This window comes from Prunus mume, linkage group LG4 (assembly GCF_029339155.1).
Source record: "Prunus mume cultivar Tortuosa linkage group LG4, ASM2933915v1, whole genome shotgun sequence".
NCBI classification, from domain to species: domain Eukaryota; kingdom Viridiplantae; phylum Streptophyta; class Magnoliopsida; order Rosales; family Rosaceae; genus Prunus; species Prunus mume.
In genome coordinates, this window is record NC_142701.1 from 11,565,603 (window position 1) to 11,592,494 (window position 26,892).

General features: G+C 34.2%; 2 protein-coding genes and 1 non-coding gene across 3 annotated transcripts; 2 read left to right on the forward strand and 1 right to left on the reverse strand.

Annotated features, from left to right (window-relative positions):
* The first annotated feature begins 5,881 nt into the window (after positions 1-5,881).
* LOC103327873 (ethylene-responsive transcription factor TINY) lies at positions 5,882-7,066 on the forward strand. Its single transcript, XM_008230241.2, has one exon. The coding sequence runs from the start codon at positions 6,057-6,059 to the stop codon at positions 6,810-6,812; it is 756 nt and encodes a 251-aa protein (XP_008228463.2). The 5' UTR covers positions 5,882-6,056; the 3' UTR covers positions 6,813-7,066.
* A 5,609-nt stretch (positions 7,067-12,675) lies between these two features.
* Positions 12,676-12,748, forward strand: TRNAR-UCU (transfer RNA arginine (anticodon UCU)). Its single transcript has one exon. It is a non-coding gene; the product is annotated as a tRNA-Arg (tRNA).
* A 3,465-nt stretch (positions 12,749-16,213) lies between these two features.
* On the reverse strand, positions 16,214-25,031 carry LOC103327872 (calmodulin-interacting protein 111-like). The gene is given in 12 exon segments (XM_016793603.2): positions 16,214-16,439; positions 17,883-18,057; positions 18,135-18,325; positions 18,568-18,648; positions 18,819-19,245; positions 19,723-19,920; positions 19,923-20,209; positions 21,077-21,287; positions 22,258-22,462; positions 22,971-23,821; positions 24,328-24,486; positions 24,590-25,031. Coding segments are annotated over 11 exon segments (3,027 nt in total). The 5' UTR covers positions 24,866-25,031; the 3' UTR covers positions 16,214-16,439; positions 17,883-17,916.
* Between the last annotated feature and the right edge of the window lie 1,861 nt (positions 25,032-26,892).

A 26,892-nucleotide genomic window follows, 5' to 3' on the forward strand; every position in this document is an offset into this window, starting at 1 on the left:
ACTTCAAGTTCAACATTCATATGTGGTTATTATCTAATTAATTTAGATCGGTTGATAAAAACTAAAAACTGAACTAAACCAAATGATATACGGTCTGATTTAGTTTTGAAAACCGTTTGACTTTTTTTGGGTTAAAACTAAACCAAATTGATAGTTACAGTTTGATTGAATCAGCCAATTTCATGGTTTCAGCCCAATTGTAAATTGGCATCAAATATGACATTTGCAGCTTTGATCATCAACCACAACATTATCTTTTTAATAAATTATGTATCAAATGAGTTTTCATATTTCTATATGCCCAATTGCTATAATTAGTTGGCATGTCCTGTCCACAACAAATTACAACCACTTGTCAATTTCAAAAACTTGTGTAGGAATCAAAGCTTAGAGAAGAACATTTGGACCAATTCATACTTATTATTATCTTTCATGACTATATATCACTCAAAAGTGCAAGTCTGCTTAGTGGAGTGATGTCTTCAAACTTGCTACGAAAATTAAAACCATTTAAAAAGGGCAGGGCTGCCTACTAGAAACAATTTTTCTAGTTTCAAACTTTTTACCACGTGAGGAAGAATTCGATATATTAAATTTAAAAAGTAATGCTCATTGGTCTTTCTTTTTTATTTCTTATGTACCAAACCCTAACTAGAGCCAAACACATGTTTAGTAATCTGACTCACGTCAAAGTATTTTTCTTTAGTTATATTTTCTTCTTTAGTTTTTCCTTTTTTAATTATTTAAAAGGGAGTTTTACTACACACTCAAAATGGGGGTTGAAATTATAAAAAAACCCAAGCACTTTAAACATAAACACACCCAAAACCCATCATATACAACACTCAAAACCCATTTATAAACACACCCAAAAAGTTGATTTTGGGGTTGATTTTGGATGTGTTTCTATGTTTAAATAGTTTGGGTTTTTTTATAAATACATGTTTAGGATTGGGTTTATTTATAAATTTGTATTAAAAAGGTTATTCGAACTTGAGATATCATTCACGGTCCATTATTAAAATTAAAAATATTATAAAATTAAGAGTTAGCTGGTGTTTCTTTCTATCTATTTTCAAGAAAATAGAAGATGTGCATCCGTTTGTTTAGGTTGGAATTTTATATATATAATATAAAAAAATGAAAAAAGCAATACCAAATATGATATATAAGTATTATAAAAAATAAATAAAAAAGGACGTTTGATTTCATTAGTGCATAATTCTTCTTCACGTGTAGAAACTAGAAAATTGTTTCCAGTAGATAGTTACTTTTAATATACATATATGTAGTCTCTTTTCATTGAGAGATCTTTTAAATAATTTTATTTGAGAGATACTCTTTACGGTACCTTATGAATTTTTTTTCAACGATTCAAACCATCTTCATTCATAGATCATCCTTGCAAAAAAAATCAGACAAATTGAAAATCATTAAGGCATTTAATTGAAACCAATAAAATTAATGAACATGAAATAATTTTTATAGAGATGATCTTTAATTGAAAGGTCAAATGATATCGGATTCAAGTGATTTTTTATAGAGATGATCTTTGAATGAATATCTACAAAATAGACTTTGGATTAATGAAATAAAATGTGGAGTAGACCCTACAAGCACTAGCATACCTATTAAGGCACTTCATATTGCCCATTTGCTGAGGTTTTGTGGTGTGCTCTAGTTGTTCGACGAATTGCCTCCACCAAGGCTTGAAGGCGTTGGGCTGTTTCTATGTGCAGCTTGTTATTTTTTAAATTAAAAACAAAAACATAAAAGCAATTCATGGGTTTTAACAAGCTGATGTATGGGCTACTTAAAAAATGATAAAGGGCTTTTAACAAGCTTTCTTTTTCTTCTTTTAAATTAATTGTTTGGCTTACAAAAAATTTATAATCAAAATGAGAAGTTTCATTCATAAAGAAGCAACAACAATACAACCAGAGCTCCTGGCTTCTCTAGGTGCTACAAAGTGGCCTTATTAAAACCTTGCCATAAAAATCTCCAATGGAGGAAATCCAGTCAAGAAAAAAGAGTATCACAGCACCGCAATACATAAAAACTACTTTGTCTATCCTTTCTTAGTAAAGTTTGAATCCATATAAGACCCACCCCTTCCGAGAAACATTAAGCCATAGCATGAGCCACACTGTTACCTTCACGAGGTTAATAGACCACCTTTACATTACCTAACTACACTAGCAGCACTCGAATATCATCAACTAGATTACCCACATTACTCATCCACAGTGCTCATAATCATATTCATGGCTTCTTGTGAATCAAAAGCAACAGTCAAATAAGCCATACCTTTAGCAGATGCCAAAAGTAGCCTACTATGAATAGCCACCAGTTCAGTTCCCAAAATGTCGGAACCATCCTTGCCAGCAACCGCAAAACCCTAACAAAACTCGCCATGGCAATCACAAACCAAACCGCCCACTCCTCTTCGCCTACTATTCCTCCCAACAGCACCATCACAATGCAAAACAAAATTGTCTAGCATGTGGTTTAAATTAATCACGAGTGAAGATAGTTTCCAATTCTAGAATTCTTTCTTAAGACGGCAATTCAGCTACTTTTCTCAAACGCAGACACACTTTTTCTTTTTTTCCCGATAAATTATTTTTATAATGAAAGAACATGACTTAATTAGCACATCCTTTTCATTTAATAATAGAAAGAAAGAAAATATAACTTCATACAGAGGAGGAAGAAGAAGCACACGTGCTTTCCCTCTTGCTTTAAAAAATAATAATAATAAAGCTTTTAAAATTTCAAAATTACACTTTCGCTAAAAAAAATCTAGGTCCGCCAGTGCCTATAAAGATGTCCCTCAAATAACTTATTTGAAGAATTCCTCAACGAAAACTCCTCAAATAACTTATTTGAAGAATTCCTCAACGAAAACTCCTCAAATAACCTATTTGAAGAATTCCTCAACGAAAACTCTCTGTACATATATATATACACACACACATACATACATGATGCATACGTACTTGTTGTTGTGTTATTTTTATTTTTATTTTTTGGTCAATGAGTTCTTGTGTTATTATTTCGAGCAAATTATGAACAAAATAAAATTAAAAAATCTGGTGGTGTCAAAATCTTATAATTAATCCATATATGGATATGGATGAGCCCATTAATTCAAATCTTTTGGTGTTTTGTAGCTACCAATTGCTCGAGAAATTATAAAATGATATAGTATTACCACATCAGCCATTGATATTTCCATTTACAAATTTACCATGTGTCATTTTTAAAAACAATTAAAACTTTATTTTACAGCTGGACATAAAACCCAATTATAACCCTTTGAAATAAAAAAATAAAATAAAATCATAACAAAGATAGAACCACCCACCCAACCCAGTCTCCTACCTCGCCTACCCCCTTGGTCACCGCCCCTTCTACACTCTCTCCCCTTCTGACGCACTTCAACAACTTAATCAGAGAGAGAGAAAGGGAGGGAGGAGGAGAGAGAGAGAGAGAGTAAGAGGTTGGGTTGGGTGGGTGTTTTGCGTCTTCTCTGTCCTTTTTGTCTTTTTAATTTCTCTAGGGTTCAGTTTTATTCTGAATGTGAAACATAAGTTTTAAATCCAGCTATAAAAACAAATATTTGTTTTTATTAAAAATTGACACATGACAAATTTTGAAGAGGAATGCTAGAACCTTCTCTCTAACCATCTTTTGCTTGACATGTATCATTCTCCTTACACTTAAAACAATGTCATTAATATATTATACAAGCTAACTTTTGCTTTCCAAATTTACCCTTATTAAATGTATTCAATTTATCCAAAAAAAAATTCACAACTTTCTTACCGTCTTATTTTTTTAACGTCAATTTTTTATTTATTTAAGAAAATGTCTACATTTAAAAAAAAAAAAAAAAGAGGAAATGTCCCTTTTTTAACGTCAAGTTTAGACTTTTTATTAATAAAAAAGGACATTTCTCTTTTTTTAAAAGCAAACATTTTCTTTAAAAAAATAATTGACGTTAAAAAAAATTTAATAAGATCGTAAGAAAGTTGTGAATTTTTTGGATAAATTGAATACATTTAATAAGGGTAAACTAAAGCAAAAGTTAACTTGTATAATATATTAATGACATTGTTTTAAGTGTAAGAAGAATGACACATGTCAAGTAAAAAAGGGAGAAGGTCCAAAAGAGAAGGTTAGAGAGAAGGTTGCTAGCATTTTCCAATTTTGAATGGGAGTGTCATTAGCTAACGTGGTGTTATGGTATCATTCTATAATTTCTCCAATCACGAGGATGATATCAACAGAGGAGATAATGTAAATAATACAAACTGTTGTTTTTCTATAGGCTTTTTTTCTTGTCATATGTACTTTTCTTTTTCAGTGCCTTGGATTAAGGAGACATTGATTTAGCTTATATATAGCACCAAATTTTGGATCGTGATTTAGCTTTAGCCACTTATTTATGTTTTTGGATCATGCAATTAGTTTTGTAGAAGGAAATATTTTTGCTCACCACTTTAATCTAAAGTGTACCCACACCATCCTTCTCAATACTTGACATATGTCCCTTGACATAATCATAATTAACTCTTTACTTTGTATTTATGCAATCCATGATTATGTCAATAGATATGTGTCAAATGTTGAGAGTGGTGAGGCTACACCTAGGGTTAAAATGGTGAGCAAAAATGCTCCATAAATGAAAATTTATAAAACAAGAGAAAGAAATACAAAAAGAAAGGAAAGTACTTGTCTTCTTCACCGGAAGTAGAAATTGCTACTTTCATGTGAATACCATTGGGAAACATCCAAAAATGTAATGAAGGCAAGCAATCAATAAAGATCATTCCAAAATACGATTTATATCCAATATAGCACGTATGAACACATAAAAAGTACATTGTGTAATTTATTTTAATGAATAAATCCGATTGCAAACTTTGACTGGATATATGAATAAGTGATTGCTTTTCAAAATTGGCATGCACATGCCATCATGGTCGCAATGACAGAAGGAAGACAGGTATAATAGTAGGTAAAATTGTTGTCTACTAAGAACTTGCTCAAATTATGAAATTGATCTTAGTTTCTTGCCCTATACAAAATTCCAAACCTAATTCATGGACCTGACCAAATTAATGTTGGACCTGACCAAATTAATGTTCTAGGAACTTGTAGCATGTAAGTACTGATTTATTCCAATGCAGCTATAGAAAGAATATACCGAACCCAAAAAGAAAAAAAAAAAAAAAAAAGATGTGGTCAATAAGGCTTTGTCATGTGCTTATTGGTGACGAGGTAAAATCCTCTTTCATAATGTAATAATCAAAGTGGGAACGGGTTTTGAACAAAGCAACGGACAAAAGGAACGGACCTTAAACGGACAAAAGATGAGAGAGAGAGAGAGAGAGAGAGAGACGTGGACAAATGAGGTTTGCAGAAAATTCAATCGAACGTTGCTGCTATACAATGTGGTGTTTGGGACCCTCCACCACTTGTACTGCACCATGACCCATTCCTAGCCTACCACTCAGTTTGTACCCCTCTCTCTCTCTCTCTCTCTCTCTCTCAAACTCTCTTTTACTACGTATCTTTCTTTTTTTCAATTTTCTTTCTCTTATGGTTTTTTAATAGAAGCATTACTAAGCCCTTTCTTTCTCAGAAGATATAGGGGTAAATGTTTTTAAACACTTGATTTACAAACCCGAAACGGTAAAAGAGGGAAGAAAAAAAAAACATATTTTGAATGAAATTGTTAGGGGGTTTTTGTCATTGTTATAGCTAGTGAAATTGACAATGGTTGGTTAAGGGTCAATGTGAAGGAGCGTGTAACCCCATTCCCCATCCAATTCCCTACAAAACCCCACTCTCATTTCAATCCCTTCTCATAATTCCCATTCGCTCTCTCCAAACTCTCTCTCTCTCTCTCTCTCTCTCTCTCTCTCTCTCAGTTTATTTTTCTTATATATATATAATTGTATATCATCAATACAAATACATTGTGGGCTACATTTTTTTGTACACAATTATACATCAACTGGGTAGTTAAGGTCTCAAGTTGGTTAGCAATGGCAGCAGAACCCAACAATTCAGAATTAGCTCAAAGCACCAGCAACTCATCTCAAAGCTCACCATCTTCATCATCTAGGTTGTTGCAAACTCATCCCACTTCACCCTCAAACTCACTCAAGACCAAGACTAGAACACACAAAGCTTCCTCACAGCATCAGCAGCAACACCAAGTAGCACTCAAACGAAAGAGAGACGATGATAGCAGCAGCAGCAGCAAACACCCAGTTTACCGAGGAGTTCGCATGCGCAGTTGGGGCAAATGGGTGTCAGAAATTCGAGAACCTCGCAAGAAGTCACGCATCTGGCTCGGCACATTTTCAACTCCAGAGATGGCGGCCCGTGCGCATGACGTGGCTGCCCTCAGCATTAAGGGCAACTCGGCCATTCTGAATTTCCCAGAACTGGCCGAGTTGTTGCCCCGACCGGCGTCCCTTAAGCCTCAGGACGTTCAGGCTGCCGCGACTAAAGCGGCAGCCATGGTTCATTTAACTTCCACGTCATCATCCTCATCCTCCTCCTCCTCCTCTTCGTCTTCGTCATTATTGGTGTCACAGTCAGAGGGTCCAGAATCAGAGGAGCTAGGGGAGATTGTGGAGTTACCCAACATAGAGGGCAGTTTCGACTCGCCCGAGTCGAGGAACGAGTTCATATTGGTGAATGACTCGGAGGATGGGTGGGTGTATCCATCAATGGGGCTTGAGGGGGTTGAATTTAATTTGTGGGGTTTTTTCTCATCGGATATTGGCAGCTGAGAAAACTTAATTCCAAGCACCTCTGAAGGTTCTAGTAGTGTGGGGGTATTCAAATGACTTAATTGGTGTGGATAGTTTTTTTTTTTTTTTTTTCAGTTTTCTTTTTTTTTTTTCATCTTTAGAAGACTACTGGTGATGGTCCTATATTATTCATTCTGCAATTTGCTTGGCTACTGTTGCTAACTCATCACAACTGTCACTGTAATATAATTCACACAATTTGATGCCAGCTAGCTATGTTTCTCTTTATTTAATTTTTCTCTGATGCAGAAAATTAATTATTTGATTTAGTTTTTTTTTTTTGAACAAAACTTTTAGAAGAAAATTGGCTACTCTGACCACCAGCGTCAATGATACTCTACTTGATTTATTTGTAGTTTCCATTAGTTGTGAATATTATAACTTTTGAAACGAAGATTTAGCACATGTAAGGCATATTCTTTCACGGTGAACATAGCTTATAAATCAGATATGTAAAAGTCAGTCTCATCCCTAACTTATAAATAATTGCTAGTTAGCTGCAATCATCGCCATAATCATGATAGTTATCATTAACCACCAATGCGATCATTTCTCTGCCCTACCATGGACTTGTGTGCATGTGTTTATTGCAAATGTGCCGAGTTTTGACAAATATGTAGATCCATTCATAGTTAATTTCATACGTTACGTGTATTGAGTCGGTACACAATCATACATACAAAAATTTATTCCTTTTACATACTATTCACGACTTTATATAAATAGTTGTTTGACACACTGCATTGCATCCGGCCTAAACAAAACTTTTCTCCTTCCACTCATTTCCCATTCAACTTTATTTTAAAATTTGCACTAGTATTTACTGCTGATTTGTTTCTTTTGGCCTGCAATTATGGACTAAGATGATGACTCTTATTTAGACAAATTGGAAAATGTACCGTTGGAAGGTTTCGAAGTATATATTGTCATCATATACAACTACAAATGTACCGTTGTGCACATTGAAAATGATTCGGGTGACATATTCTGCATTACGAGGACAAGCATGCGACAAAATAATTTGAATATGTTGCAACTTTTTATTGGGTGGGGTGGGGCCAGAAGATATGGGAGAAATATTATTTGGATTGTAATGGAAAGAAGTTTCCAGGAGAACAAACAGAACGCTAATGCTTTTTAACCATGAATAAGCCGTCCAAAAATGTATACAGAGCCTGTTCTCTGTACATATAGACCTTTGAGTTTTCCTTTTCATGTTTTTGTTTTTATTTTATGTTTCATTTGGAAGGTTATTCGAGCAAGATGTAAATATAGCGGGATTAGTATAAAATTTGTTTATACCATATTTGACTGGCCAATCAGAGAATGAGACGTGGAACAAGGGACCCATAAGAAGAACCAACTAAACCTAGTAATCTATTATGTCCCACAAACTACCATTGGCAGGTTGTGAGCCTTCAGCACCCTAATTTGCCAATCATGGCTAAAGACCACGCTTTATTAGAGATTTCTCACAAGGACATGTGGCTCCTCCTCAAGCAATGCCCATAGTCCCACATCAAAATCTCACTCGATGCTCATCTCCCAAAATATGTAAATAAATACACAAGTCCCCAAAATGAGGTAACCTAACTATGACATTCAGCTACTTAGCAATTATTATGTCCAGATCACTATTCACTTCATACTTGACACTAACTTAAATATCGGAGAGCCTTCAGTCAATATCACATTTATGCCCAAGGAACTCACTTATGCCCAAGGACTCACTGCTCGTTCTTTGTTTCGCAGCCTATCCACCCTGCCCAAAGAGCACACAGTGCAAAAGGTGACATCATGACTAAACTAGGTCCAGAAGTGTTCGACCATTTCTGCACATCAACAAAATTAGTGAAAAAAAGTCAAACGATTTAAAATTTGAATCTGAAATAAATTAAGGGTGCATATTGTCACCACGTTGACATACAATTTGCTAGGGACTCAGCCCAAGTGTTCACGTAATGAAACTTATTTTATTTTATTTTATAATATTTTTAAGTACAGGAAGGACGAATTCAATCTTAGAACATCTTCTCGCTCCAATGGAATTGTTTTATAACTATATAACTAGAACTGGTTGGTACAACTTCATTTTAGTTTACACAATTTAATTATTTAGCATTAGCACTGTGAGTATAAGATCTTAAACTATTATAATCTTAGGTTTATTGTCATTTTCCAATAGTGCCTTCTCGAATAATTTTGTTGTTTAAAGAATGATTTCTTGAAGAAGTTCATTGCGTGAATGAATTAAGATTCATGCTTAATTTATATTTAAAAGAAAATTACAACAAAAATCTTATATATATATATATATATACTCATTTTATTGAGGGATTCCTCAAATAATTTTATTTCGGGACGCCCTTTAGGGTACCCTATAATTTTTTTCCAAATAATCCAAACTATGTATTTTTTAGGTCTTCATTAATAAATCATCCTTACAAAAAATTAGACAAATCGGAAACCTTTTCGACATCCAATTGTGTGTTACAAAATCAACGAACACGTTGCTTCAAGAAAGTACTAAAATTTCAATAATTCAAATGAGTGGTCAAATGAAATCGGATTCAAATGATTTTTTGTAGAGATGATCTTTGAATGAGTATCTACAAAATAGACGGTATGGATTAGTGAAATACAATCCGAAGTTATAAAATAAAAAATAAAATAAAAAGTAGTCACAATGATACGTTCATAACCACACACGACACCTGAAAACCCCAAGTTGCTGCTAGATCATCTGTCAATCTCAAAGTATACTTTTGGGGGACAGCAAGGCATTCTTAGACAATTTAGGTGCGAAAAATATATTTCTTTGTGGACAAAAGAAAATGACATGAAATTGTCCAAACTCTAAAAAGGAAAGATATTTTTCTTCTTTTTGTTCTTTATTAACAACAGGTCCATATAGTCACAGCTCACCAAGTCTTTCATTAATATATAACAAGGACTTGTTAATCGGTCAATTCTTAATGCCACAGTTGATGATTTTACACAATAAATAAAACGCATGCTTATGTAGTTACATAGTTAAATAAAGGTTTATTTATGTATTTTAAGGGAATTTTTTATTTTCAATAAAAACTAATAAAAATAAAAATAGAAAGGAGGGGTCTTTGTATCTCCTTTCTTGTCCTTGAATCTTATTTTCCATAATTTTGTCTTTTATGCTTTAACTACTTGTTAATTAGGTGGGTTAATCTAATTCAAACATGGCGTTCTTCGTGATTTTGGCTAATTAGTGTTTGTTGTTGATAGATATTTTAGGTCCTATTTAGCCATAATCAAGAAATTGTCTTATTATTTGACTTTTTTTTTTATTAGCGCTCTGAAATAGTATCATGAACTCTTAAAACTTAGTGAAAAAAGAAGAAGAAAGAATTGCATGATTACTATTTTGGAGTCTAATAATATAAATAAACCCTACACCATTTAATTTCTATAAACAAACCTAAAAAATGACAGCTGACTCTATTGAATTCAATTTTGATTATTAAATTACTTTGATGCCCTATTGAGTGTTTTGGGCTTTTTTATGAGGTTTGTTTTAATAAATCAATGACAATTTGTAATTTAAAAGAAGTTAAAAGTCCTTTTTGTTATGTTGTAAATAGACTTTGGGTGTGTTTCTAAAGTCCATTTCATACATAGACTTTGTGCTCATATATTGAGTATATTAGTAAATCTCCCTAATAACAATTCCCGTTGTAAAAGGTTAATTTATATATATATATATATATATATATATATATGCGTGTGTATAAGGACAAAAGGAAAACTGCGTATGTTTTGAATTTTGCTTTAGTCAATGGCAAATTGGGATTCCAATATACCTTTCAACATTAAACAAAGAAATAACCCTAGACCAAAGGGCTAGTTGTGTTTTCTTATGTATTTGGCTTACTAATGATTTTTATTGTAAGTTGTAACGTTTTTGACATCTTGTAAGATATTATCCATTGAGACTCGGTGTCGAAGTTTATGTGAAATATCTCAATTTGTAATACTAATAACAATGACCAAGGTATATTTTATAAGCTAGACTACTCCAAGCACAAGGCTAGATCCATGATTATAGTAGCCAATTACATTCAGTTATCATATAAATTAGTTGATTAATTTCCCCGAATTAATTGGCCTATATGACAGTCGACGATCGGCCGGTGAGCTTCATTGTCTGGTGACCGACCGGCCGCGGTGCTCCTCTGTCTTGAATATCAAGAGTGCCTTGCATTCTATGTAGTCCTTTGGCAACGTGTCATGAAAAACTGTTTTTTTTTTTTGCAAAAACATTAACACTAAAACACCCAAAATGGGGGTTGAAATTATAAAAAAACAAAAACATATAAACACACCCAAAACCCATCATTACACACACTCAAAACCCATTTATAAACACACCCAAAAAGTTGTTTAGGGTTGATTTTGGGTGTGTTTCAAATATGCTTGGGTTTTTTTATAATGCTAGAATTGAGTTTATTTATAAATTTGTATTTTTTTTTTCTTGCAAAAACATGCAAATATATAATGCATGATGTTCGAATCTGATTATATCAACAACGTGTGTACCACAATTGAATCAAAAGATTGGTAGTGAATTTGGTAGGTGATGAGAATAAAGTGATGGTACACCAAACTGAAATATTTGGGGGAACATTGATAGCTTATGTGGTTTGAGGGTATATGGAAAGATCACAGTTGAGGTTGAAGAATTGAATCTTAAAAACAATCTACCATTACCAATAAATTTTTTAAAAAAATATATATACTCTACTTACTAAAGTTATAAACCTTAAAACCTTACAAAATGAGTTGTTTTCTTTTTTTTCCTAATTTCTTCATTCAAAATATTTGCCACGAGAGTCAAACTTTCACCATAAATATGTTGGAATAGTTTGTCCCAACTCAATATCTAAGATAGAGTGCCAACGGGTCTAGCTCAGTTAAAAAGGGCATTGACTTACAGACTAGTGGGCTCAAGTTCGAATCCTCCATGACATTAACCCCCTCTCATTTTTAACTTTGACAGCAACAAAAAAAGCTTCCAAGAGAGAGTAACATCCCATTCCTCAAATTGAATGAAGTTGAACCCACTGTGATGGCCATATGGTCAGCAATATGATTAATTACCGGACCCCCTCTTCTTCCACTAAAAATCTTCTTGGAAGTGGGAGGGATTCATAATCACATAACTATGAAATTTTATATCATTGCTGATATATAGTCCACCCAATTAGCTGTTTCATCATAGCGGACTGTCCCACAGGTAGTTCACTCTGAATCAATTGGATATAAAGCTCAGTTTGCATAAAGATTTCAGCATATGATGTGGATGATTTGGTGGGTATAATGCTCTAATCAATGTCATTCTAGTAGCTCAAACAAGCCTACGCATTGCTCATTTTGTGAGTGCATAAAAGGAATATAGAACTTTTCCAATGCATGGCATTGAATCGTTTCTCTTGATTGTTGACATATTGAAAGTCGTCATGTTGCAATGAGGCTGCCACTACACCGCCCTTCCCCTTTCAGAAAACTACGACTGGATACCTTATCTTTGCTCCACTTGTTTGTTTTTGCATAAATTCATAAATAATTGGATGAGGAAAATCTTTAGATCAAGCACAAAATATTATATTCTCAAAGCTGTCTTGCCACAAAACATTTCATTCTGAAAAATGATTGAAAAGACATCATGAGAAGATTCATGACTAGCCTATACATGCAGTTTGGACGATCATGATTACCATTTATTATTAGTATTATCATCTAAAACTAAAAATTTATTGTGTAGTACACATGCGTTTAAGTATGAAACTGAAACGATAGATAACAACCAGCGCCCATGGCCTAATGGATAAGGCGCTTGACTTCTAATCAAGCGATTGTGGGTTCGAGTCCCACTGGGCGTGCTTTCTTGTCTTTTTATCCCTTTTTTTTTTTTTTTTTTTCGTATTTATGCTTCCATTTTTTTTTTTTTTTTTTAAAAACTTCAGAAACTTCATTTTCAATAAACCTCTTTTCTTAATGGGTTCCGGGAGAACATGAAAACAGAGGGAAGAACTAAATCCGTATCCTAAGCTTACAAAAATATCATGTCCAAACCAAATCGTAGTCAAGCTTTAAACTTTATGAACCATACAAAATTGACAACATCCAAGGTGGTTCTAACCTTTTTTCTCTTTTTATATATGATATGTATAAATTTCTATTTGATTTATATGCTTTAAATAAGAGACACTATAGTCTATTAAACTCACAAACAAAATCATTTTTCAAAAGGTAGGAATTTTCTTGTGTTATTTTACGTTCGCCTTGGGTCATCGTATCAAATGACTTGACAATTATTTAGTTTGTTCATAAATTATATGATGTTACACACATCAATTTTTTTTTTTTATGAATGGAAATGGGAATTCGAATTTAAGCCATCTTTTAACATTTAAAAGAAACATGCATTAATTTCGAATAAGATGATTCCACTTAATCTATATGCCTGCTATAAATAAATAAAAAAGTTAAAAAGAAAACGCTATCAAATGTAATATGGATTCATGTATAAACAAAATCAAGAAATAGAAAAGAAACTGAAAAGAGAAGACATTTTCTTCATTCAATGTTAGTTTATAAGATTTTCGTGTCAAAACTATATTACTTGTCTTTGATATGAACCCAATACGTTTTTTATTGCGTTAATTGAGATGGAGTAATTGACTTTCATGGTTGTGTTAGATGATGCTAAACCTTAAATCTTTACTTGTATCGATCGTGTCTAGATTATTTTTCTTAGAAAATTTTGAGATTATGCCTTGTTTACACACCGTCTCCATAGAGTGAACCAAAAGAAAAAGTACATTGAGTATAACAACAAAGTAGGACTAGTAAGTCAACTAGTGAAAACTCATTCCATAAGATTTTTATTATTAAAAAAAAAGAAGATACGCTCGTTCAAAATTAGGTGTCCTACAAGGGTTTGCAGCCTAAGTAATTAAGAAGACCTAACATCTTAGTTCATATGTTCGAATTCTCGTCGCCATTATCCATATTAGAAACACACTTTGATGAGTGTTGGTTGTGTTCAAAATATAAATAGCGTGCCCCAACCATTAGTTCTATATACATCTCCTTGAGTCCTCTTTGGCAAGATATGGAAGGGAAAGATATGGAAGGGAAGTGTGTTTCAACAACTTTAAAAGCCATTGCAATAGAAGAAGAAGAAAAAACCACATAATTGAATTCAAAAGTCCACAATCAGATTTGATCACTATTTATAATCTTTTTCAAAACAATCACTTCCAATAAGTTACAGGGGCGGAGCTATACTGGGACTAGTGTGGTCCCGGGCCCCCACTCAAGTTTTTATATATTTTAAAAGTAATATACTGTTATGTATTACTATATGTATATTATTTCAAATATTTTACGTTTTGATATGTACCCACATGTGTTGTGGCGGATCTATTAAGGCACAATGAGGTGCTTCATTGCCCATTTGCTTAAGTTTGGTGGTGCACAATGTAAATGTCTTTGTCCTTTTACTTTAATTTATTTTTATATTACTCCATTTACTTAAGTTTACAATGTAAATAAGGAAGTACCCCCTATTTGGATTCAAATAAAAATACTAGAAAATCAAATTCCCACCAAATCAAAATATGAAAAATCGGTTTTAGTGCAAAATACGATTTAGGCTAAAAATGATGGCTCATTAAGTCAATAAATACTTTATATTAAAATCCATAAAATCAAGTTTTCTTATTTGATGTGTAAGGAATAAAAGCCGCCAAAAAATATCTTGAGAAAATGATTTTTTTGAAAAACCATTTTTCATACTTAGTCAATATTTTTACATAAAACATTTTTTCATGTATGATAATATGATATAAATGCATGAAGGGACCTAAGGTTTTTTTTAGTTTGTGAAATTTTGATTTTTTCTTTCTATTGGGTTTAATGGGGAAAAAAGCTTTAAAGATATTTGCTAAATCGCTGCTCTTTGTCTATCTCTTACAATTTTTCTTGCTTAAAATGTATTTGTCTATCTCTTTGTCAAGGACAATTATGATTGCAACCAATAGGCAATATAATTCTTGACATATGTGATATATATACTATTTTTTGTATGTATTGTGAGTTCGAACTTTTGATTCTTTATAATTTGTAAGAGGCCCCCACACACATGAAATCCTGGCTTCGCCACTGATAAGTTATGTCATGGTTGTGCTTTCATTACTGTTGTAGATATTATTACATGTCATTTCTCACTCCTCACATGATTCTCGAGTAAAAGGTGCCCTTTTTCTTTTGATTTTATTTTCTTGTCAATATATAGACACACATGATGATTAGTGCAAAGTTTAGAAAGCAGTCATGATCACAATAATTGAAACTTGAACCAAATTTTATTGGATACTAACAATACAAGCACGAGAAGTGTGGACTTGTCCATTTCATGCATGTTTCAGAAGTTTGGTGAGGTGTAATATCATGCGATCAATCTCTCATTTCTTCTTCCTCTGGTTGTTTTATTTTATATATGATGTCAAATAAGTGCCACGCCTCTGAGTTGTTAATTACTTGGAGACAGATCAGGTTTTCTTGTCAACAAATTGTGGCTAGATTGGCTAAGTTACTTATCTGGAATCTGATTTGTGGAAAGTGACCCCTTTCTGCAACAACCCATATGATTATATTCTATTTTCCTTATTATTATTGTGTTGCGTACTCAATCGTGTGATAGAAAAGTACCTTTCTATGAGGTGAGGACATGGGTTATTTTTGTAAGAGAAACCGATCTCTGTGTGTTTCAGAACTTGCGAAAATTCAAATATAGGTCGTCTAAGTTTACAGTTCACCCCATTAACCGTCCCTCCATCACTAGGGCTGGTAGTATGAGTTGAGGTCGACATAGATTTTGATGATTCGTGTATACCTAATCTTGTTTCATGATCATGACCCTTTTGTTTTGTTTTGTTATTATTTTTCTACTACTTTTTCTCGTTAGAGTGTAAATAATAGCAAGCTACAAAAGAAGCCTCACACGATTGCGATGAAATAGTTTTCCCACTATTAGCGCAAGGCTAGGCTAGGAAGGTACATAAGCAAACATGCATGTTCTTTTGGGAAAACATAGTTGGATGACCCTTTTGCTAACTGTGCATGTGAGTGAAATACAAAGCAGTCACTTCATAATTTCTGTGTCATATGTAGAAAAGATTGTGATATGGTGATCCTATCAATATGTTTTTATGCACTCTTATTTTTATTTTTTATTTTTCATTGTTTGGAGAATCTTTGTCAAGTGATGTCATGGTGATGGAGCTACATGTGTTTTAATACACAAACACATGCAGCCATAGAATAGGATGCAAGAATGGTGGACCCAAAAGAAGAAAGGAGTCTTAAATATAAAAATAAGCAATTTTTGTGACCATACTTCAAGCTTCCACAAAATCATATAATCATTTGCATGTATCTAGCCTAGGGCTAAATGTATTTTTCCAATGTGGTTCTGGTACTGAACCTGAGGAGGAAGAGGAATCTCCAAGGCTTCACCCTCCCCTGAGAGACAAAAGGCATAAACAACTCTCATAGCTTTTATACCTGCTTCAACATTGTAAAGAAAAAACATTCAGCCAGTTGATTTCACAATAAAGAGATATATGTATGTACACATACAGATGAGCAAAATCTACATGAAAGATTTTAGGGCGCATATATTTTAGGCAAATCCTAAACTGCAAGGCCTTCTGTAACCTGTACGAGATCATGCCATGACATATCGTAGCCATTTCACGTGTCCAAATTTCATGTTCATACTGGATGTAGAGAAACATACATCAGACACCAAGGCCTAAGACATCATCTATGGACATGACTCCTATAGTGTGCAAAGTTGTGAAATAGTGAAATTCTGCAATCTTTCTTTACTAAACAGAACTTCTCAACAATTCCACCTTGGACTAGCATTAAACTAACTTGTCCATCCCGGATTTTGTGTTCATTTGGTTAGTCCTATATAAAAACACCAAAACCCATGAATGAAAATTTCAAGATCGCTTACAGTTTCAGTATTGCCGACGTTTGAGAAAAATATCACGTCAAAATGTCATGATTCGAAATCCTAGCTACAGACAATTACTACTGGTAATTGTGTTTCAACAATCCCACTGCTGAAAATCTAACTCACTTATTACAAATGTATATGAGAATATCTCTTAATATATAGCAAACTTTTGCTGCATATATCACAAGTCAACAAAATCATATGATATTGATTTTAGATACTGCACTGTGGAAATAGATGCTAGAATTAAATTTCTGGTTAAAATATATATTTACTCTAAATTGATAATGTAAACATACACAGCAAGTTCTCCATATAGACAAAGATCTTTCAATTCCATACAAGTCAAGACATGTCTTAATTGGAGCGAATATTCATATTTCAAGAAAGTGTTGTGCTGATACTGGCTGATAATTAATTTTAAGGAAACTATGAAGGCTAAACAACCTAGAAGTAACAAAACTTGAAAAGGTTAACTTCAATTATTGTTTTAATCAACTTCTCAAACAATCCTCACAGGCCTGTCAATCTAACTACCTAATTCTGTATCAGTAGTACTGCAGTCCACTCTATCATGATGTAATGGATACAGAATGATGAGTATTTTCAATCTAAACATCAGATACGGTTGAGTGATTTTATTCCCCAAGGACCTGTCATTACTGGAATTTTTATCTTGTTACATACATAGCTCACAATCTACAAAAGGTAAATTTGAAAATAGATCATTTCCTATGGTGGACCACAGTATACAGGACCATTTAGTAGGATCAAGAATCACACAATACTTCAAAAGCATGCAACAAGAATAGCCCTATTGCAGGCTGATTAAAATTTCAAAAACAACTTTAACAGGTTGCTTAAGTGCAATAAGTATAACACTGATAGGTTGTAGAGTACATTTATTGACTTACAGCATATCCACCATAATAACAAGCAGTTTTCAAAAATATGGAGTAAGACAGAGAGGAAAGGCTTACCATTATGGAAATCCACTCGAGAACTCCAGATAGCTTAGTTCTCGTTTGTGCTAGACTTAACAAGTCTCTGAAATTTTTCTGATAGCTCTTGATAAAGCTGAGTTTCTGTCGGCTTCACTTGTTCAATTGCAGTCTTTAAATGTTGCATCTTTACTTCTGAGGCATCAAGGCTCTCCTGATAGAAGAAATAATCAAGAAATAATCAGATTAAGAAAAGAAACACTCATGCAACAAAATTAGGAACCATCTAACCTCCAAAGCTGCAACAGCTGCTTCTTTGCAAATTAACGATATATCAGCGCCAGTGCAGCCTTCTGAAAGATGAGCAAGTTCATATATGTTGACATCAGAACAGCACGGAATATTGCGTAGATGAATACGAAATATCTCTTCCCGATCGGGCTCATTTGGAGGTCCCACATATAGCAGCCGGTCAAAGCGTCCTGTTCAAAAGAAATATATTCTCAGGAATGTTTGAAAAGTTTGTGGAGATATAGAAAGAAGCTTGTAGAAAACTCAACCACCTTGTGTTTAACATGTTACGGGAAACGGTTGTTTTTCACGAGACGGGTGAATGTGAAGGTGAGTACAGAAAATGTGTATGAGTACAGTGTGTATGTGTTGAGAGAGAGAGAGAGAGAGAGAGAGAGAGAGAGAGAGAGAGTGTGCGTGTGAGATGTCGCACCTGGTCTTAGAAGGGCACCATCGATCTTGTCTGGCCTATTTGTAGCAGCAATCACAGTGACATCAACTCTTGCATGCAAACCTAATTTTAACAGTATTGATCAAGTCAAAGATACAATAGCAAAAAAAATTATTGCTTTAAGTGAGCATCCTGGCTAATAAAGAACCTACATATTGTTTAAGAAGAAGCCTTACAAAAATAAACTACGAGAAAAGCTACTGTGGATCCAATAATTTAGAACTGTTACTAACCATCCAATTCAACAAGCAGCTCACTCATAACCCTATCTGAAACTGAAACTCCATCACTTTCCTTCCCACGAATAGCAGCAAGACTGTCAATTTCATCAAAGAATATGATTGCTGGGGCATTAGCCCTTGCCTTTGCAAACAGGGATTTCACAGCCTTCTCAGATTCACCAACCCATTTGCTAAAAAGTTCTGGACCCTTCACAGCAAGGAAATTCAGCCGTGCTTCAGAAGCTACAGCACGAGCCATGAGAGTTTTGCTGCATCCAGGAGGACCAAACATCAGAACCCCTGTTGGGGGTCGAATCCCTATCTGTTTGAATGCATCCTGGTGTTTTTGAGGCCATATTACAGCTTCCATTAACTGATTTTTGACCTCCCTTTGACCACCAACATCTTCCCAATTAACCTTCGGAATCTCAAGTTTTACCTAGAAGTTTAAAGCAACAAATTAAGAGTCAGAGTACTTATATCAGTGAGAAAATTCCTTCATATCTGCTGATAGAAAAGTTTCCTATCAAGTGACAGTCTAAAGGGCAACATAATTTATGATACCAGTGGCCACTGGTATCATCATGAAATGGTTAGTCCAAAGCATGGCGCATGATATGATTAAATAATCAAACCACTGAAAAGTTCACATTTTGAACTCAGAAAAGCACTCTCTTGGAACTGTCAATCCAAAGAGAGAAAAAATAAATAACTCCTAATGTCTTGTAGTTCTGTAAGAGCAGCTGGACTCAAATAGCTGGCCATTTGGTCTGTGCTTGTCCATTGTATGATGAGTCCATAAAGAGAAAGTGGAACCTTGACTTTAATTAAACTAGTTTAGGGATACTGGAACTTTGGTACACAACATAGACTAAACAAAAATGACTGCCTGTAAACATGGAAGTATTGACCCTACCTCTCGCATGGCACTGGGCCCCACTCTCATCCTGGCCTTTTCAAAATCTTCAAAAGCCACTTGTAAGACACATTCTTCTTCTATGCCATTCAGGAAATTATCACCATTTGCATTTGTTCCCTTCACATGCACAGATATCTCTGAAGAAAAATCCAAATCCAAATGTGAGATAGATGAAGATGTGGAATCTGAGAAATCCCCCTTGATACGTGTGTTGTATATTTTGAGCAAACAGATAGTATTAGACCATTAGAAATACCTTCATGAGAAATAGATGTTTGGTGCAAATAATCATGAGAGTATTTATATTTGACATAACGCTTAAGACAATTGAAGCCTGCCTCGTTACAAAGGGCAGCTAGATCAGCTCCTACGAAACCATGTGTAGCAATGGCAAGATGTTGGACTTGTTCATCTGAAAGAGAGTGCTCCATGGCACTGACAAGAACATTAAGTATCTCCAAACGTTGGTTGGGAGATGGCACACCTGAATGTCAATTTTCAAAAGAAAGATATTATTGACATATCTGAAAAGGGAAAACAAGCTCTGCCTACCAGTATAAATACATTGATAGTGTAACGGAACAATCTTTATTCAATTACTTTTCGAAACACAGGGATATTACTCAGTACACTTACAACAAATGTATAGCCAAAATACCCCAAAGATAAGGACATGAAAACATTAAAATAAAATAAAAACCAATAGTTTCTAAATAAATAAACAAAGAGTATGCAAATTAAACTAGCCTTCTGACAAAAATAAAATAAAATTTTAAACTAGGCTAATTATTATCTCTGCAACCTATAAGAGCATCTCCAAGGGAGATGTCAAATACCAAACGTCAAATTTAAATTTGATGGTTGATGTGGCAATTTGACATTTACACAGTTTTACACTCCACCCGATATGTCAAATAAATAATTATTGTAACAGTCAAATCATTTAAGATAAAGAAGAAAAAAATATATAAATGAAAATAATAAATGAAAGTAACAACCAACTATCTTTAAAAATAATAAAATATTCATTTGACATCTTGCTTTTGGGATGTCAAAAATAACATCTCAACCTCCAGCCTTCATTCCACATCAGCTTTGACACATCGGTTGGAGTGATGTGAGATGTTATTTCTAGCCGTTAAATGTCTATGTGGCACTTTTGACACATCGGTTGGAGATGCTCTAATAAGTATGACAGCTACCACAATTCCCCTCAGTTTGTCAAACCTCTAACGGACCAACATATTAGATTGATACCTTTTTTTTTTTTCTTGCAAGTGTAACTCTGAAACTACTCTGAAAGGTTTTGGATATTACTAAAAAATAAGTACTACGAAAAACTTCATATTACCTATTTCAATTTCCTTGTCAAGTCTTCCAGTTCGTCTGAGTGCAGGATCAATGCTATCAAGCCTGTTGGTAGCACATATTACAAGTACTCCATTTCTATTAACCCCGTCCCCATCTATCAACTTCGACAGTGTACTAACTATTCTTTCAGATAGGGCTTCACCTCCATCTTTCCTTGCAGGTGCAATAGCATCAAGCTCATCAATGAATAACTGTGGACAGAATCCATTAGAGAAAATGAAGTATAGATGTGTGATACTGAATCAACTAGTCTCTCAAAGGCAATAGCTTGGTAATATAATCAAATTAATTAAACCACGTTCCACAAATATACATTCACTCTTTTAAAATGACACAGTTTAACTGTCAACATTTTATTGCCAACTAATAATGTTAACATTGCAGTATTAACTATAAAGTTAACCTTGTAGTGTTGACTAATAATGTTAACATTTTAGTTCTGTCTTTAAGCCTCCAAAAGGGCCTTTACTTGCATACATTGCTTATTAATTAAAACCTTGTAAATTCAAAAGTTCCTTTTAGTACGTATTTTATCAAACTTCCTCAAAGTTAAGTTTTTATGATAGTTTTTTATATAAATCAAGCCCTTGTTTGCTGTAAGGTCTTTGGTATAATTCTAGGACAGCACCTTTTCCAGTATTTAGTTATATTTTCAAAGCATAAGGCGGGATTTGATTCAGTTTTATTAGGCAATTTTGCACCTAGAGAGTATGCAAGGGGGTGTTAGGTTTGGATATACAAAATTAATCAGCGTAGTCTTCACTACATCCCACAAAAAGGACCCCAAGTTAATGCAATTTTCAGCATAGTCAATTCCCTACGTATAAGTTTCCAGAATTTTTACTTCACACAATGGATTAACAATCTTAATTTCAAGATTTCTGTAAACTCTGACAATTTCCAAATTCCTAGGAAACCCTGTGCCATGTTTATTTGAGATTTTTAATGAGCTATCTACAGAAATCACATCAGGGTTCACAATGACTAAAGGCCCGGGCCAGTATCAATAGTGCACATGAAAAGGATTAAAACAGTATTGCCCGTTGAATGGAAGTACACAATTGTATATTTGCCTTTACCACCACATGCATCTAAGTTCTAACCAGAAAATGAAACCTTCAAATAAAAGGCAAGAAAATTGACACAGAGAAGAAAACTAACCACAGAAGGCGCAGCTTGGCTAGCTGAATCAAAAACTTCATGCAAAGCTTGCTCACTTTCTCCATGGTATTGGCTCACAACTTCAGGTCCATTGACAGAGAAAAAATTGACGCCAGAATCACGGGTACATAATCGAGCCAACGAAGTCTTTCCCGTACCAGGAGGACCATGAAGAAGCACTCCCTTTGTAGGTTTTAAACCAAAACTAATTAAAAAAACATATATGCATGAATTACTGTAAGAAAAGAATGGCCACAACTTATGAACACATCAAAACTATATGTTTCCACCGCCAAGTGAACACGTTAATTGGTATGATCCAGGAAGACAAGAATTACAATTTTTTTTTTTCTTTCCAAAGATCAGCTGTATTTCCTGTAGACAAATCATTTAATGTATGCATCAGACAATATTGTAATGCCTTATTATTTGGTAATTCTATATATTTCATCATTTGTGATTGAAAAAATCCATTTAGATTGACAAGTCATCTAACTTAAAAAATGTATCTTTTTCATGAATGGGGGAGCACACCACTAAGTAATTAGTAGTATAATCTTATAATTAACCATACAGCTTATACCTTACATGTTAATGGCCTTTACATCAAATGAATATTCGTAGCACAATCAGAAGTTGTAGGCCCGAAGTTTAGTATCACATGCAAATTTCGGTTACACTATTAAGAAACAATAATGTTTCATATGACGTACCTTGGTAAAATGTCCATAGAGGATGAAATTATGATGTCCTTCAAAATTTCAAATTCTTTAGAAAGACCGGCCAATCTTGAAATATTATCTCCTGTATCAGCTATAGAATCATTACATTCCACACTAGACAGATTGCTTCTCTGCAGAGTTTCAGATGCTGGGTTTGATGACAAATGAAAACATACTTTCGTTTCTCGCTTCACTAGAAAAGCATCATTTTCACCACCCACTAGTTCAGAAGCCTCATTTAGCAAATCATGATTAGCATTATTCTTTGACAAAGTTTTAGCACCAATCACTTGGAGTAAACAAAGCTGTGAAAGCATTGGGATGGTCACAAAATTTCCAATAAGTAGACAGCGAGAATACAACCATGTTTTAGCACATGTCTGCAGAAGTCTTTTTGTACTGTCATCCCCTAAAACCTCTTCAATATCAAAAGAATCAACAGATGACTCATTGGGAATGGTTACATTTCCTACTGACTCCCCACGCCGTGGTGAAGTTACTGGACTGGTATCAGAAACACTAAGCTTTGATTGATTCAATGGTGTCTTAGGGGATGCAAGCATTCCATTTTCAGAATGACAGTAAGATTTTTGATAAGAAAAATTGGTAGAGGTATTGTTCATAATTAATCTATTGTTAGAATGAAGAAGCTCCAAAACTAACTCCTTGCAGTCGTATACTGAGAGGCAATTAACTTTAGTGCTACGTGCTTTTCTTGTATCACATACAAGACCAGCTTGGGATTGATTTTGTACAGAGTGGATGAATATGACCCTGCCTGATGGAGGACAACCCATTGTATTGGAAAGATGTGAAGACAATCGCACTCCATTCTTTATAACCTGAGATAAAGACATGACTAAAAATAAAGAAAATGCAGACCCAAATGTTGTAATGCAATAATTTATTCGAATGAATCAACCATTAGAAATCCAAACTCCAAAGTGCCCAAGGCAATTAAAAAAACGTATTTATTTAATCAACAAAGGTTTCCATAACAAATTGCACACAACGAATTCGATAATTAGATTTTTTGATCTGATCACAGGATGCCATTTCAATATTCAACAATACAGTTCAAACAATAAAGAAGTGAAGTTAGGACCTCTTCCTTTTACAAAAACAAGTTCATATATGGAACATCCTTTGGGATATTAGTAGTCACCCAGTACTGGAGAATGCGTATTTACTGTTTAGAGTTTAGACGCACACTAATGCCACATGTTTTAAGTTTTATTGCATAGTAATTCATCTGCTGAGCCTTTTTTTGGTTCTTAGAAAAACCATTTGTCATAATTGCCATATCAAATAAAGGGTGCAAAAAAAGTAACCCAGTTGCCATTCAAACCTTAGAAGACGGAAAAATAGTTGCAAGAGCAAAGTAGTTCCCTGCATCATTAGTTAACTGCCCACAAGAATCAACCCCAAAACGTCTAGCACATTCATCTGCTAATGAGCTGAGAGGAAATCCATCTGAAAATCTACTCTTCAAACGAGGAAGAGACACCTATCAATCCAATGAGGGCAAAAACATGACACAGTTAAACCAACAACAAAACAAGAAACAAAGTTTGGATATTTTTTTACAACATGAAAAAGTGGAAATTTACCGACACAATGGATCCAGGAGTGAAGGAAGAGGCAACCATGGAAGGTTCTGAAAGCCAAATTTTACAGCTTTTGGGGTCATCCTGAACATCAGTGACTCGGCCAATGAAAGCAGAGTTCCCAATCAGAGATGGGTATTTAACCGAAGCTAGTTCAAGAGAGCTTGCAAGAATCTCTTCAGTAGCTTCAAAATCAAGTGACACAGGTGAAGAAAAGTTGTCAGAATTCGACAACCTTGATTGTGTCTTTGAATGCTTCTTTCCCTTTGAAGAAGGCATCTGTAAATACAATACTCACAAGGTTGCTGTTTTGGTATGGGGTCTGTGCTATGACTATGAGAAACAAATGGTTTCAGTTGACACAGAAAAAAGAGTTAGCAACAAAGAAACACAGAGGCAAGAGGGTGAGAAGAGAGACTCGGACTGAGAGCGGCGCGCTCGTGACGGTTGAATCCGAACCCGTCCAAGTATATTAAACACCGAGTTAGAAATGGCATTGAGTTGAACTTGGCTTGTGCAATATCAAACCCGATGAATCCGGACTGGGCTTTTTTATTGTGACGGCCGGTTTGGCAGAAATGCTATAATGAGGGTAGGGTTCGTCGTTGGGCCAGCTCGCCCCGAAATATTTGGGTTCAAGTTGGGCTCAGGCCGGGTTTTATGAGCTTTTTAATTTTTCAAGCCGAATGACGTGCTTACAAATAGTTCATACCATCAGGTTCCTTCAAAAACTTCGTTAGTTGTTGATGTGGCATACATGAGAACCCACACATCCAATAATATAGTGTCATGTGTATTTAAAATACAATATAGATTCTAAAAATAATTTAAATTTTAAAATTCATAAAAATGAAAAATAAAAAATTCAAAAGAAAATTTGTATTTTAAAATATAAATTGTTTTTATAAAATATGTATTGTATTTTAAATACATGTGGCACTATATTATTTGATATGGGCTCCACATATATATTACACCAACAAATTAACGAAGTTTTTGATGAAAGGACTATTTGTGAGCACGCATATCAACCTTCAGGACCACAAATGACACAAAAAGGCAAGAAGGACGTAATATGATATTTTTGTGAACCTCAAGGATGTTTTGTAATAAAAAGTCTAAAAATAAATTAAAGTAAAAAGACAAGACATTTACTTAAATGTTTAAAATGGAAATAAGGCAACAAAAGGAAAAACTAGGCAATGAGCGGGCCTACTCGGGTCATGCCCTGGCCTTATTGGGTTGGGTTGAGAGTGGGATAGAGGTTTCAAAACTTAAGCCCAAGCCCTACTTAACCTTAGAACATGCCGAGTCGAGCGGGCCTAACGATCAGGTCGAGTTAGGCTTTGGCTCATCAGGCCTCGAACTACCACTTCGACCCTCAAATTCAGGGCCAAATGTCGACCCCTAAATGGGGGTTTAATCCCATTATCCAATAAGAGAGAGAAAATATTGGACTCAAACTTTTTTAATGATTGAATAGTGGGATTGAATTGTTCCCTCATTCAACCCCCTCACCCAAATCCACCCTTATTGTAGCATCTCCACGGTTTTGGACTCCTCAACTAACTTAGTTTGGTAATTTTTGATATAAAACTATTGTAATTGTGGATAAATATTGCTAACTAAGTGTGACGCTGCTACACTTTCTTCAAAGCTTACTTTTGCATCCATTTAATTTCATACTTATTATTTTATTCTTGATTTTTTTTTAAAAAAATTTTAACGGGTGAAATAGGTTGTGTTAAGAAAAACTGGTTGACACAAACACAACACAAATATTGCAAACACTACCTGTTTGCCAGGTGTACATATACCAATTTCTACCATCAATACTATGAATTTATTCATTTAAATTGGAGGAAAAAAAAAATCAAAATCAATCATTTGTCATTTATTTAATTATATTTTATATATGAAATTCCTTTTTCATCATTTTGCATGAAATTGATAGTCAAAAATCTCACATATTGCCCAACTGGGTTAAATTTTGAGGAAAAAAACCCACAAGATGGGTTCGAGTTAGACAAAAGAGCCCAACAACAATTTTAATTGCCCTCATCTAATTTTTTTTATTTTTATTTTATAGAGCCGTTCAAATGAAGCTGTTTTTCACTGTTTTTCTTGTGCGATTTCTATATATGAAACCTAGGTTTGAGTGTGATTTCTTCAATTTAGTTCAATTCAAGTTTTGATTGTTGATTTTAGGACCGATGTTGCACTGTAGGATTTTTGCACATATTTTTGTTATTCTCTTATATGCGATTTTATGGTTTCTAGTTGAATTTTGAGTTCTGAAATCGTTA

Coding starts and splice junctions, on each gene's coding strand:
- LOC103327873 (XM_008230241.2), top strand. CDS start 6,057: ATGGCAGCAGAACCCAACAATTCAGAATTAGCTCAAAGCACCAGCAAC.